General features: G+C 52.8%; 1 protein-coding gene across 7 annotated transcripts in view; it reads left to right on the forward strand.

Moving 5' to 3' along the window:
- ATP2A3 (ATPase sarcoplasmic/endoplasmic reticulum Ca2+ transporting 3) overlaps positions 1-13,694 on the forward strand; it is a 33,741-nt gene that overhangs the window by 17,598 nt on the left and 2,449 nt on the right. For 6 of the 7 annotated variants that reach the window (XM_077749607.1, XM_077749608.1, XM_077749604.1 and 3 more), the window contains 9 exons: positions 390-515; positions 1,716-1,934; positions 2,050-2,385; positions 4,149-4,369; positions 5,273-5,475; positions 6,061-6,146; positions 10,201-10,334; positions 10,838-10,955; positions 11,456-11,573. In XM_077749607.1, the coding sequence (XP_077605733.1) occupies positions 390-515; positions 1,716-1,934; positions 2,050-2,385; positions 4,149-4,369; positions 5,273-5,475; positions 6,061-6,146; positions 10,201-10,334; positions 10,838-10,955; positions 11,456-11,573 (1,561 nt within the window). Of the gene's footprint in view, positions 1-389; positions 516-1,715; positions 1,935-2,049; positions 2,386-4,148; positions 4,370-5,272; positions 5,476-6,060; positions 6,147-10,200; positions 10,335-10,837; positions 10,956-11,455; positions 11,574-13,694 lie in introns of those variants that run through there. The other variant, XM_077749609.1, reaches the window with a different exon arrangement.

Raw genomic sequence — 13,694 nt, forward strand, 5'->3', positions numbered from 1 at the left:
AGTAGAGTGAGGGCTCTGGCCATAGGGCTCATAGCTGGGGCTTCTGGGCATCCAGAAAAGGAAGAGAGGAGGACAAAGTCTTGGGAGGCTTCTGGGAGGAGGAGGGACTTCCGACGCTAACTAGACTTGACCAGGGAGAAAAGAGAGGAAAAGACTGAGCGTGGGCAAGGATTCAGAGTTGGGAAGCGCACAGCATGATCAGGAAGTGGCAACCGTTTGGCATTTCTCAGGCTGGAAATGAGGGTGGAGGCTTCCAAGCCAGGGTCAGAGGAGGATAGACACTGTCACACAGGGAGCAGGAGGCTCTTCGTAGGATTGAGCAGCTGGAAAGAAAGCAGTGAGACTTGCTGGCTCTGCCACTCACATCCTGACCCTCCTGGGCCCCGTAGGTCATTAAGCAGCTGATGCGGAAGGAGTTTACTTTGGAGTTCTCCCGAGACCGGAAGTCCATGTCAGTGTACTGCACACCCACTCGACCTGGCCTGGCAGCCCAGGGCAGCAAGATGTTTGTCAAGGTGGGGCCTACCTGGCTGGTCTGGGGCCTCTGAACCTGTGGAGTCCCTGGGATATCTGATCTCCAGTTCTCTCAAGAGCCAGTGACTGCAGCTGTGGGAGACCAAGGGCGGCATGAGGCCCAATGTCAAAGCAGTGAATCCAGACTGAGGGTGCTCAGCCTGCCATGGGGTACTGGGGGCAGGATCTGGTCTTGGTAGAGATAAAGCCAGGTCCAGGTACCAAGGCCTGCCCCTCACCATGGGTCCTAGCTCGGGGCTGAGAGGCGCTGCCTCGCCACATGACCGTGAGGTCACCCGGGCTCTCCATGGGCCTCAGTCTCCCCATCCAAATGGCAGGGTCAGGCTGGAAGGTCTCGGAAGCCTTTCGCGTCTGATGAGGGGCATTGAGGTAGTTGGTGCCCATCTTTGATGCTTCATGAGTCCTAGGGAAGGAAGTCCCCATCCAGACTTCTGCCCATAGCACTTCCCGTCACCGCTTTTCAACCTGAAGTAGGAATCACAGCCCTAACTTCACGCTGAAGTGGAAGTTTTAACTCCTTTTGAAATGAAAAGGTTTCTATATTGGTATCTCCGGCCACTTCAAAGACTTAGCATTTGGAGTGCCCTTTGGGGAGAGGGAGAAGGCATGAGGAAGGGCTCGGAAGCTATTCCGAGGCCCGGGGTGTGACCCAAGGTGAGACCCCAAGGCTACTGAGGAGCCTGTCACCTCTGTCACATTTTCCCAGGGCTGCTCACCACCCCTCAGCATGGCTGTGTCTCTGGTCCCCAGGCAGGGCTCAGCCCGCCTCCCATTGCTGAACCCCTACAGTATTGGGATCCCGGAAGCACCATGTTGGCAGGAAGGCAGGGTGTGTAGGAAGGCTGCCAATCCTATTCCCACCCTGCCCCTGGATGCTGTAGCAGACCTTCTCGACTTTGGGTTGGTGGGGGGTGGGGGCCACCCCATGGGCAACCACTATCCCCCATTCCTTTTGGGTTTCTCCCAGTGGGGCTCATTTGGTTCCCACTCTGAGCTTTCAAAGAATGGATTCTGGTCCATGCCTTGCTGTGTGTCCCCTTGGATGTCCTTTTACCCTTTCTTTTTTTTTTTTTTTTTTTTTTGCTTTTTACCCTTTCTGAGCCTCAACTTCCTCTGTTGGGCAAGAGGGAAGGGAGGGGTCCTCACTGACAGAGTTACCTTTCCCCTCCCCCATGATGCAGGGGGCTCCTGAGAGTGTGATCGACCGCTGCAGCTCAGTCCGAGTGGGAAGCCGCACGGTACCCCTGAACACCACCTCCAGGGAGCAGATCCTGGCCAAGATCCGGGATTGGGGCTCTGGCTCAGACACGCTGCGTTGCCTGGCACTGGCCACTCGGGATGCTCCCCCAAGGAAGGAGGACATGCAGCTGGATGACTGCAGCAAGTTTGCTCAGTACGAGGTAGGTGCTGGGGCAGGGCCCGGGGCTAGGAGCCGTGTGTCTCCCTGCCAGGGCTGGGGAGGTAGCAGCTGGAGCATGGGCCCAGGCCCCACTTGCATCTGCACCCTCCCTACAGACGGACCTGACCTTTGTGGGCTGCGTGGGCATGCTGGACCCTCCAAGGCCCGAGGTGGCTGCTTGCATCGAACGCTGCCACCAGGCTGGCATCCGTGTGGTCATGATCACGGGGGACAACAAAGGCACAGCTGTGGCCATTTGCCGCCGGCTTGGCATCTTCAAGGACACAGAGGATGTGGTGGGCAAGGCCTACACAGGGCGCGAATTTGATGACCTCAGCCCCGAGCAGCAGCGCCAGGCCTGCCGCACGGCATGCTGCTTCGCCCGTGTGGAACCTGCACACAAGTCTCGAATCGTAGAGAACCTACAGTCCTTCAATGAGATCACTGCCATGGTGAGTCCACAGGACGGGAGCCTTGTGGAGGTGATGAGGAATTGGGGGAGGGGTCACCATCCATAGAGCTTGGAAAGAGCAACGCGTTCAGCATCGGCCCTGCTTCATTCTTTTTTTTTTTTTCCCCAGCATTTTATACAAAATCTCAAGCACAAAAAGAAATTAGTTTTTTAGTAAATACCTATAATATCCATGATCTAGATTCCACAAGGAACATTCTGTTATATTTGCTTTGCACATACCTATCCATCCTTAATCCAGCTTTTCTTAAGTAAATTTCCAAGTAAACTACAGGTATCAGTGCACTTCACCCGCATGTAACTTAGAATGCATACTGTATCTAGAGAGCAGCATTTCTTTGTGGTTCTATTTTTTTTCCTTTTTGAGGTAAAACTTATATGCAATGAAATGCACAAGTCTTATGCATATCCTTCATTTGATATGTTTTGATAAATGCGGACACACCTTTGGGTGTCATCCAAAACCTTATCAGGAGAAGGAACATTACCATGGAGACACGAAGTTCCCTCATGCACCTTCCCTGTCAGGACCCTCTCCCACAAGAGGCCATTCTTCCACCACAGATTGTCTGTCCTACAGTTTCATAGGAGTGGAATCATACAGTACGTACTCTTGTGTCAGGCTTCTTTCTTTGGAAATTTATCCTTGTGGATTTGGGTATCAGTAGATGACTGCTTTTTTTTTTTTTTTTTTTTTTAATCCGTGAGTAGCATTCCACTGTGAATATAACCTCAGTTTATTTATCCATTCACCTTTCAATGGACATTTTGTTTTGTCTCCTTCTTGATTACTGGCCTATTCATCAACACTCACCTAACTCGTGAGCCCAGTCTCACCCCTGACCTGGTCTCTGTTGACCTCCATTCCCCAGTTCTTTACCTTTACTTTAATGCTGACTTGTCATCCAGTCTTGACCTTGATAACTGAGCTGGGCACCAATCTTGACTTGACTACAATTGTAAGTTGGGTCTTGACTTTATTTTTGACTTTCATGTTGACCTACTCACTGACCTTGAATTTGACCATCTAAATCTGATTTTTATTTTGATCTCAACCGTAATATGGGCAGCGACCTTCACATGCACCCTGACCTGATCTTTGACATTGACCTTGACTTCCCCCAATACTTTCTTTAGACCTCAACTTTATTTAGCCTCTAATCTTCACCTTGATTGCAACTCCAACCTTGTCTGTTACATCACTCCTGATATGGGCTATAACCTGGATTTGGCCTTTGACTTTCACTTGACCTTTACCTTTGTCTAGTTTTTAATTTTGACCCTGAGTCCACTGTTGACCCTGACCTTCACCTTGGTTTTAACCTTTACCTTAACTGTAACACCTACCTGATCCTTTACCTGGGCCACAACCTTGACCTCATCCCTGACTTAACCTTAACTTTGCCCCTAACCTCAGTTTCATATTTTATACCACATCCAACCTGAATTTCATCTCCACCCTCATCAGTGACCCACTCTCATCCCCAAGTCCACCTCACCATCTTCTCTGGCCTTAGAATTGATCTTCTTTTCAAATTTGTACTTGTCTGCAACCCTTGCCTTCCCCGTTGGCCTCATCCCCAGCCCAATATCTAAGCTCGTTCTCAACCTCACCATTTGTTTTGTTCATCTGTCTGCTTCCTTGGGGACATGCCCTGAGCTTGGGGATAGGTTTAGTTGAGGGGAGCCAAGGAGGTGGAAGAGAAGTTTCTCAGGCATGGTCCTACCTCCCTTGGCCCCTAGACTGGAGACGGCGTGAATGATGCCCCGGCTCTGAAGAAAGCAGAGATTGGCATTGCCATGGGCTCTGGCACAGCTGTGGCCAAGTCAGCAGCCGAGATGGTGCTGTCAGATGACAACTTTGCCTCAATTGTGGCTGCAGTGGAGGAGGGCCGGGCCATCTACAACAACATGAAGCAATTCATCCGCTACCTCATCTCTTCCAATGTCGGCGAGGTTGTCTGGTGAGGCCGTCCATTTCCTGTTCCCAGCCCTCTGGGCTAGCTCTCAGTCACTAAGGGAAATGCCTGTTCCTGGGATGGAGCTCTAGGGATGGAGGGACACATGCCCTGCCCTGGCGGTGGCCTTCTGGGACCTCACCTCAAGGAGGGCAGGGCCTCATCATTGCTCCAGAGGCCTTGGTACACCCCAGCCCCCAAGGAGGTGCCTAAAATGTCCTTGTCATCCCTCTAGCCATAACCCCCACATTCAGTTTCCAGGACGGGAGAACTGACCCAACTTTGGGGCAGTAATGTGTTCACATGTGCATGTGAGTGTGTGTACACAGTTGTATGCAAACGTAGTGTGTAAACCTGAGTGTAAGGTGTGTGTAGCCATGTGCATGTGTGCTCTTGTGCATCTTGAGGCTTAAGCAGAAGCATGGAGGATCTATGCCAGCATCTAAGTTGTACACATTTAGGTTCACATGTGAGATGCCTGTGGGGATGGTGAGCACATGTTTGCCTGGACACATGACTTCTGCCATCTCTGCTCGTCTGGGCAAGCATGTAGGTGTTTGCTTGTGTTTGTGTGATTGTGTGGCCCGTGCCGTTTTTTCTTCTGTCTGTAAACAGACGTGTGTGTGCTCAGGCATGCGTTGTCCACATGTATGCACGCCCTAGACAGGAGTTACGGCCTAAACATGAGGGGCCTAAAGAGCAGAACCATCCAGGCTCCAGAGCTGAGGTTAGGAGGCATGAGTGGGCCAGTGTGAAGCAGGGCCATGGATATGCAAGTCTCACTCGTGCACACACATAAGAACTAGCAAAGCTCCTGTGGAGACAGTAGGTGAGCCTTTCGGACTAGAGTATGAGTAGGAGCTGGACTCTCCAGTTGCTGGGGACTAGAGCCTGTGACTCTGGTTCCAGCATCTTCCTCACGGCAATCCTGGGCCTGCCAGAAGCTCTGATCCCTGTGCAGCTGCTCTGGGTGAACCTGGTGACAGATGGCTTGCCTGCCACAGCCCTGGGTTTCAACCCACCAGACCTGGACATCATGGAGAAGCTGCCTCGAAACCCTCGTGAGGCCCTCATCAGTGGCTGGCTCTTTTTTCGATATCTGGCTATTGGAGGTGAGTGGGGCCCCAGCCCTCTGTGGGGTTCCAGGAGCTTCTTGAGAGCTTCTATCAGGGATCCTTGCAAACTGCAGGCAGTACAGCCTGGCTTATGCAAAGGAAGATCTGTGGTCTCATCTAATGGAAAATAGTAGAGCATTCCTCAGGTGTGGCTGGATCCAGGTGTCAGTATCACTAGCATATTTTGGCTCTGCCTCAGCTCCATTCGCAGGCAGGTGCCCCTTGGGATGGAAGGATGGCTGCTGCAGCTGTAGCCCTCACGTCTACTCTCTTACAACCCCCAGTACGGCAGAAGGGAGACCTACCCCTCAGTCATATGATCAGAGTCTCAGGCCCATTCTTGTCCCACATTGGGCCACCTGCATATCTCCTAGCCAGTCACCACGGCCAGGGGGGTGGCAGATAATAATTGCCAATCAGGGCCCACCACCGTCACTGAGGGTAGGTGCTGCGAACTACATGGCTCAGAGAGGGAGAGGGTGGTTCCCTGACCAGGACTCAGGGGATTTTTAGGAAGGGGAAATGGATGCCAGAAAACCACAGCTATCCACTATAGCCAGCTTCCTCCTGCCCTCCTTGCAGTGTACGTAGGCCTGGCCACGGTGGCTGCCGCCACCTGGTGGTTCCTATATGATGCCGAGGGACCTCACGTCACCTTCTACCAGCTGGTAAGCAAGGATGGCCAGGGACTCTGTTGGGGTTATTTCTGAGGTAGAACTCACTGCCCAAGTTGTTGGAGCTCCAGGGGAAAGGGATCTGGAACTCTGTGGTTGGCCAATGGCTGTCCCTCCCTACTACCGTACACATACATGGACATCCACCACCTAAGGAGCAAGTTCAGAAGCCACTGGAAACCTAGAGATAGCAGCCCAGCCCCAGAGCCAGAGAAGTGGTTACTGGTTCTCCCAATCATTTGGTTAGGGGGCTACCAAGGGGCATAACTGCCCAGAAGTATCTTACCTTTATCACAGAACCTCCAGAACATTGAGGGTTCAGAGATATGACCCCTTAAATGTAGAACTCCAGGTGAAGGGTCAATAAGGAGATTAAGAGGGGCACCTAGGTGGCTCAGTTGGTTAAACGTCCGACTTCGGATCAGGTCATGATCTCACGGTTCGTGGGTTTGAGCCCTACATTGGGCTCTGTGCTGACAGCTCAGAGCCTGGAGCCTGTTTCAGATTCTGTGTCTCCCTCTCTCTCTGTCTCCCCCTGCCCCATGCTCTGACTCGTTCTCTTTCAAAAATAAATAAATACTAAAAAAAATTTTTTTAATGTTTTTTTTTTTTAATTTATTTCTAGGAGAGAGAGAGAGAGACAGCGTGAGCAGGGGAGGGTCAGAGAGAGAGGGAGTCACAGACTGAAACAGGCTCCAGGCTCTGAGCTGGCAGTCAGCACAGAGCCCGACGCGGGGCTCGAACCCACGAACCGCGAGATCATGACCTAAGCGAAAGTCGGACGCTTAACCGACAAAGCCACCCAGGCGCCCACCAAAAATTTTTTTAAATAAGGAGATTAAGAATGAAGGGAAGAATCTGCCAGGCTCTACCTCCCCGCCCCCCCATAGCAACATTCTTCTTGAGAAAGGGATCCACTGACCTCTTGAAGTCGCCTTGCTGGTACATTCCCGCCACAGGACTGCCTTAGCTCAGCACAGCTGGCAGCATGCAAGGAGACCTCTCAGCTTCTGTCTGTCAATCTGTCCCCCTGTCTGGCCACCTCCTTTGCTTGAAAGAACCTTCACAGAGAATCTGGCGAAGCCAGGTTTGGAATTCTCGTGTAATGCTGAGAGCTGCAGGGACTTGGGATCTTCTTCCTTTGAGAGTATCTGTCTCTGTTACCTTCTTGTACATAGAAGAGCTCAAAAGAGGGACTGGACTCATTGCCCCATCCTCCCTGGGGAGGCTCTGTGATTTCAGGCATTCTCGGTGTTCACATCTAGGTACAGTGAGCTCAGGGATGCTTCCCTTGTACCCACCAGCCCTGAAGCTCATGGGTTCTTCTTTCGGGCAGCAGTGCAGAGCATAGACCCAGGATCTCATCCCAAAGGCCGGGCACCCCCAGCCCTGGACAGAAGGCTCAGGCACCTCTTCTCATTTAGCTCCTGTGGGAACAGCAAGGCACAGAGCGGGGCCGTGCTCACCATCCTGCTGCTCCCTTCTTCCAGCACTTTCTTAATTAACCTCCTTTATCTATAGATCTCACATCACCCAAGACCCGCCCCCCCTCAAACACACACACCCATTGCACTGTCCCAATGTGTCTTCTGAGCCTAGTCCCAAAATTCCAGCTGGATAGCCTCTCTGGGATGTCCCACAGGCCCATTGCACCCATTGTCCAAAATCAGATCTATCACCCTTCCCCCAACGATACCTTTCCTTCATCCCCATCTCAGTTCTACTGCCTCCCTGGTCAGCCATGCTGCCAGACAGCCAGGGGTCATGGTAGGCACATACCCCACACCCACTACTAAGTAGTCACCGGTCCCCTTGGCACCACCTTCTCAACTGTCCTTAGGTCATTCCATTTCTCATTTATCTATCTGGTCAAGAAATGGCTATTAAGCACCGACTGCATGCCAGGCACAAATTAGGAGTGATCAAGCAGACAAAGTCTCTGCTAAGAACTGGGAAGAATGTGGAAGTGGGCAGTCACATTTTATGGTGAAAAGTGCTTTGGGAGAGAATGCAGGTGGCTGTGAGACTTGGAGGTTGTCAAAGGTCAGACATAAGGCAGAACTGTCAGCTTCAGTTGTTGGAATTCCAGCAGAGCTGCCTAGAGCCACCCCCCACCCCACCTTGGTTCCTGAAGGAAGCATGTCAAAAGGCAGCAGAATGGCAGAGAGCGCAGAGCATGGAGCCTGGATCCAGGCTGCCTGGGGCCCAAACCCTAGTCCTACCACACACTAGCTGTGTGACTTCGGATATGCTACTGTATTTCTCCATTAGTTTCCTCATTTACAGAATAGATAATAAAAGAACCTGCCTCAGCCTCATAAAGCTATCAGGGATGATTAACTGAGTCAATAATTTTAAATTGCAGAGACCAACATCTGGCACATAGTGAGAGCCACGTACATATTAGTCAAGTTAATGAAACACAGAGGAGGCCTTGCAGGATAAGGTAAATAGGAAATAGCCAGAGACCCAAAGGGAAGGAGGAGGCAGAACAGTGGCTTTGCCCAAAGAAACAGCACTGCCCCCCCCCCCCCCCCCNGCCCTGAGTACCTTCTACTCAGTGACCTAGGACCTGGGACATAATGTATGTGTGTGGCAGAGGATCACTGGTAAAACCCAGAAGGTTTAAACTGGGCAGGGCATTTATCCATTGAAACCTCTTGATATAATCCTTTTTGTTTTTTTCCCTCTGCATATGCATAAGGATCTAGGCATGCACGTGCCTGAGTGGGAGGGGTGTATGTATTTGTATGCACATGTATGCACCGGCCATTAGGATCTAGAAAAGTGGGGCCTGACCTCAGTGGCTTAACAGGCAGGGGCATTTGGTCTTGTTCTCTGGGTGGGATCCCACTTTATGACATTTTTTCTGGTCTATGATCAGTGCCAAATAAAACCATGCATTTGTCCCAAATACTGGAGCTTGCTTTGGGGAGAAAATCCCCCTGCTAACTTTAATGAGATAAGAACCTCCATCTCTTTGTTAAAATAAGAAATCTGGCCGAGCCATAGGCTTTTATAATTTTTTATCCTGCATGTGAGAGAAAAGAAAAGTTCTAGCGGCCCCTTCTGGCTGAGAGTCACCTTATCCATATTAATGTAGCATGGGAAACCAGTGATGTATTTACTGGACAGGAGCTCAGAGCTCAGACAGCCTGTCATTTTACAGGCTTCCCTTTGAGGGTTATTTTTACAGCATGTGGATCCAGTTTCTAAACCTTTAGCTTAAAAGATCTCTGTGCTCAGAGAGTCCAGGGAACAAATTTATATTATTGGAGAAGGGAGCTGTTTAACAGTTATGGACATTCACGCTCATCCCAGTAATGCGGAAGAGAACAAGCCAGAAGTTCTCACACATGGCCTCAGCTCAGTGTCTTATCATAGTAGAATCTGCGAGCAAAGTTTATGAACAGGAAGAAAACTCTCCCCTGGGACTGGAGGGGCAACAGCCACTTCCCTTAACCAGCCCTAAGAGCTTCTTCTTAATTCTGAAGAAGCCGTGTAGGAAGCCTGCACCTATAATTCATTAATCTGTGTGGTAAGCAAAAGGCGAGTCTGGTAGAGGTCAATTTCAGTGGCAGAAATGGAGGGAGAGGTGAATGGAACCTTATTTAATGGTGACTAGGGGTACATGAAGCATTTGTCTACCCGCTGAAGGTGAATTCTATTCATACAATTTGGCTGATTGGTTCTCATATGCATTTACTTATTCTGCAGTCTCAGGTAATTGCCACCCCGACTCCTGTACCCCCACTATTCAGGGCTTCCCATACACCTTCAGGGTAAAGCCTGCATCCTCCCTCTGATTCCAGGGCCCTCTGCTGTCTTCCCCATTCTAATGCTAGCTGTGCTTTCTCTGGCACGATGTAGCCCCTCTGACCCCATCCTGGGTGGGTACCCCTCCTTGAGCAGCACTTAGCCCACTGGTTCTGTTATGTCCTCAGATATAGGCTGAGGATAGAATGAGGCTTCCCTTTTCCCACACACTGGCCCCTCCCCTGACCACTGTTCTCCCCAACCCCACCCAACCCCACCTTGGTGCCCTCAGAGGAACTTCCTGAAGTGCTCCAAGGACAACCCTCTCTTTGCCGACATTGACTGCGAGGTCTTCGAGTCACGCTTCCCGACAACCATGGCCTTGTCTGTGCTGGTGACCATTGAAATGTGCAATGCACTCAACAGGTGGGCTGGCCTGAGGGGCTTGGAGCTGGGGTTGAGGGATGGGGGTAAGGCCTAAGTGTGGGCACTGAAGGTCCGTCAGGGCCCAGAACTGGGGTCAGAGATGTCCAGGACTGTGGTCTGAGAATCAGGAGGTTCAGGACTGGGGCCTGAGGGTCAGAGGAGTCCAGAAGAAGGTTTTGAGCATGAGTGGGGCCAGGATTTAGATCCAGGGAACAATGAGGGCCAAGATTGGGGCCTAAAGAAATGGAGGGGCCAAGATTGGGTCTGAGGGACAGAGAAAGGAGGTTCAGGCACCAAGGACAGGCTGCTGGGGGACTGAGCAGACTACTGTGACACATCCCTCCCAGTTGTACTGGCCTCCCTGAAGCACCCCAGCCTGCGGGTCCAGTTAGGAAAATGCCGAGGCTCAGGCCACTCCCTGTACCTCCACATGGGTGTGCAGGTGCCCACTGTGGGGCCTGTTCCCCTCCTGGCCCGAGGTGAGTACTCTGTACCCTTGGCAGCGTCTCGGAGAACCAGTCGTTGCTGCGGATGCCACCCTGGCTGAACCCTTGGCTGCTGGGAGCCGTGGTCATGTCCATGGCCCTGCATTTCTTCATCCTGCTGGTGCCACCCCTGCCCGTGAGTTTCTGCCCTGCTCCAGTCCCCTTCTGTGACAGGGTCCGAACCTTCCTGTAACGTTTCTGGCCCTGGGTGGGTCGCTGGGCCTCTCTGGGCCCTCTTGCTATGGAAGGCCTGAAGGACTGGGAGTGGGGAGATCTGAAGGTGCTTGGTGGATACAGCCTGTACTTCCGGAGCCCTCAGACTTGGGGGGCAGAGGAGGTGGAGACCAGACTTCTTATTCTGGGCAATGTTCTGGGGCCAGGCCAGGAGAACCACTGTGCTCTTCCCCAGTGCAGAGTGCCTGCCACTTCAACAGGACCAACAGGATTTGGCCCTTGGGTAAGGGCAGGGGAGGGCACTTCTGGCAGAGGAAACAGTGGACAAAGATCTGGAGGTGGGACCTCAAGGAGCCTCTTGGTCTTGCTCGTGACGAGTCCACTGTAGCCCTGGTGTGTGAGGCAGATGGATCGCGGGGACACGAGAGGTCCTTCCCTTAACCAAACCTTCCCACCCCCCAGCTTATTTTCCAGGTGACCCCCCTGAGTGGGCGCCAGTGGGTAGTGGTGCTCCAGATATCTCTGCCTGTCATCCTGCTTGATGAGGCCCTCAAGTACCTGTCCCGGCACCACGTGGATGGTGAGTCCGAAGCCCCAGACCCTTCCCACCCTGCTTGCCTCTAGCCTGCTTCCCTACCCACCTCCTCCCTGCCTGCCTCTCCTCCCAGGCGGCAAAGGGCTGGTGCCAGCTTCAGCCTCCCTGTCCGTACAGAGAAAGAAGTAGTCTCGGATCACCAAGTAGGGGACAAGAAGGGGCTCTGCTCTGGTGGCTATGACTCGTGGTACCCGCAGGGTCTTGTGCTATAAGGGCCAGAGCCCTGGACTCACTGCCCAGCCAGCAGGAGCGCTGCTCAGGGCCATGCTGCCTCCCCCTCGTCACTTTCCATCAACGCTGCATGGCCAGGCCCAGTGTGCCCTTCTCGGTGCTGGCCTCCCGACTTCTCTGAACCCAGCCTGTCCTAATTCCAGCATTCCCAGGCCAGTCTCCCAGGCATGGGGTGGGCACCACTGACCACCTCCAGGACCGCAGACCACACTGGACTGGCCTCTTTGGTGTTACGTCGCAGGAGGGTGGAAGAGGGCGTTCTCTGTTTCTCAGCTCACAGCTCTGGGTCTGCCTTTATCCAGTAATGGAGGACAAATGGCAGGGTCACAGGTGGAGGCAGTGTGTAGCTGGGTGGGCTGGGGCACGGCATCCAGCTGCCAGCCTCTGCTGGTGGAGGAGCCGGGGAGGGTGACTGATTCTAACCTCCCTGGGGCGAGGGAGGCGCCATCTTCTCGCTGCCAGAGCTGCCTGGAAAGGGAAAAAGCAGGGGTGAGAAACTCCCTATTCCTGGGAGTTGGAGCCAAGGCAGTAGCCCCGTGGCCAGACTGCTAAGGAGGGTCTGGATTAGGCCCAGCCATAGCCGAGGCCTGCACTGAACAGCTGGGTCCTTGAGGGCCATCTCAAGCAGGAATGTGTCCCGGCCCCAGGGGAGGGAGCCTGGAGTTGNGTGATCAATCGACTTCTATCTCACACTGGCCAGCCCTCCTAGGCACTGAAAACATTGTATCTTATTAAAGAGGCCAAAACAAGTTGGCCTCCTCTCTGGAGAAGCTGGCCCACCACAGGTCTGTCCGTAGTGTGACCAGATCATTTAGAGACACCACCTGAGGGTGGAGGTAGGTGCTCAGCCAAAGCAAGGCCTTGTTGGGACCCATGGGTGAGGTAGCAGGGAGCCAGAAAAGGCATTTTGCCCCCAGTATGGTTCTTTCTGACGCACCCACTGTGGACACTCCTAGGGAGCTGAAGAAGGCAAAATAGGACTGTCACCTAAAAGTCCACCCTTGGGAGCCCAGGGCTTCCCCATTTCTGGCTGAAGCATGGGGTGGGGGTGGGGGGGTTCTACCAGGAATTCCGCTGGCCAGCCTTGATCACACTAACACCTGGGAAGTCAGGCCTAATTGGCAGCTCGGGCAGTTTCTCTGTCTTTCCTGAGAGCCTTCCCTGGCAGCCATAACTGCTAAGGAGTTCAGCACATTTTCTTGGGAACACTTAGAAGTGAGAAAATTTCTCAGCCAATGGGGAAAAGGCTACATTGAGCACTGACTGACTGGCGGATGGTGGAGGATCCCTGGCCTGGGAGGAGGGAGGGTGCCTCTAACAGGATAAGGCAGCTTGGAAGGGCTTGGGAAGGAGCAATCTCTGCTGGGCAAGGGCTGAAGGTGATTTCTAGAATAGATAGGACCTAAGCTGAGGTTTGAAACGGGAGGATCGAACTTGGTGGGAAAGGACTGGGCTAGCATGGCTTGGCGTCTCAGGCGGGGCTGGGGCTCAGAGCGCAGGGTAGAGAAGTGAGGCTAGAGCATGGAAAGGGCCTTGAATGCCACGGTAAGGACCCTGGGCATTATCCTCATGACAGTGGGAGCCACAGAAGGGTAGAAGCATGGAAGGGACTGGAGTAACCATGGAGGACAGATGGGAAGAGCAAAGCAGGGAGGCTGCTGAGCTGTGGTGAGCTGGTCTAGGGGGGGACACTGAGTCCCAGCTGATGGCCAACTGGTTCTGGGCAATACCTCTCCCTTCACCATTAACCTGAGATGTTGACTATGGTTCTGGTGAAGCTTGCCTTGAAAGGGTGGTACCCTACTGTAGGGAGTGGCTATGGGGCCCACAGGAAAGACTCAGGCTGGGCACCTGCAGCCACATTTGAGAGGTGGC

This window comes from Crocuta crocuta, unplaced genomic scaffold (genome assembly GCF_008692635.1).
Source record: "Crocuta crocuta isolate KB4526 unplaced genomic scaffold, BGI_CrCroc_1.0 scaffold149, whole genome shotgun sequence".
Classification (NCBI taxonomy): domain Eukaryota; kingdom Metazoa; phylum Chordata; class Mammalia; order Carnivora; family Hyaenidae; genus Crocuta; species Crocuta crocuta.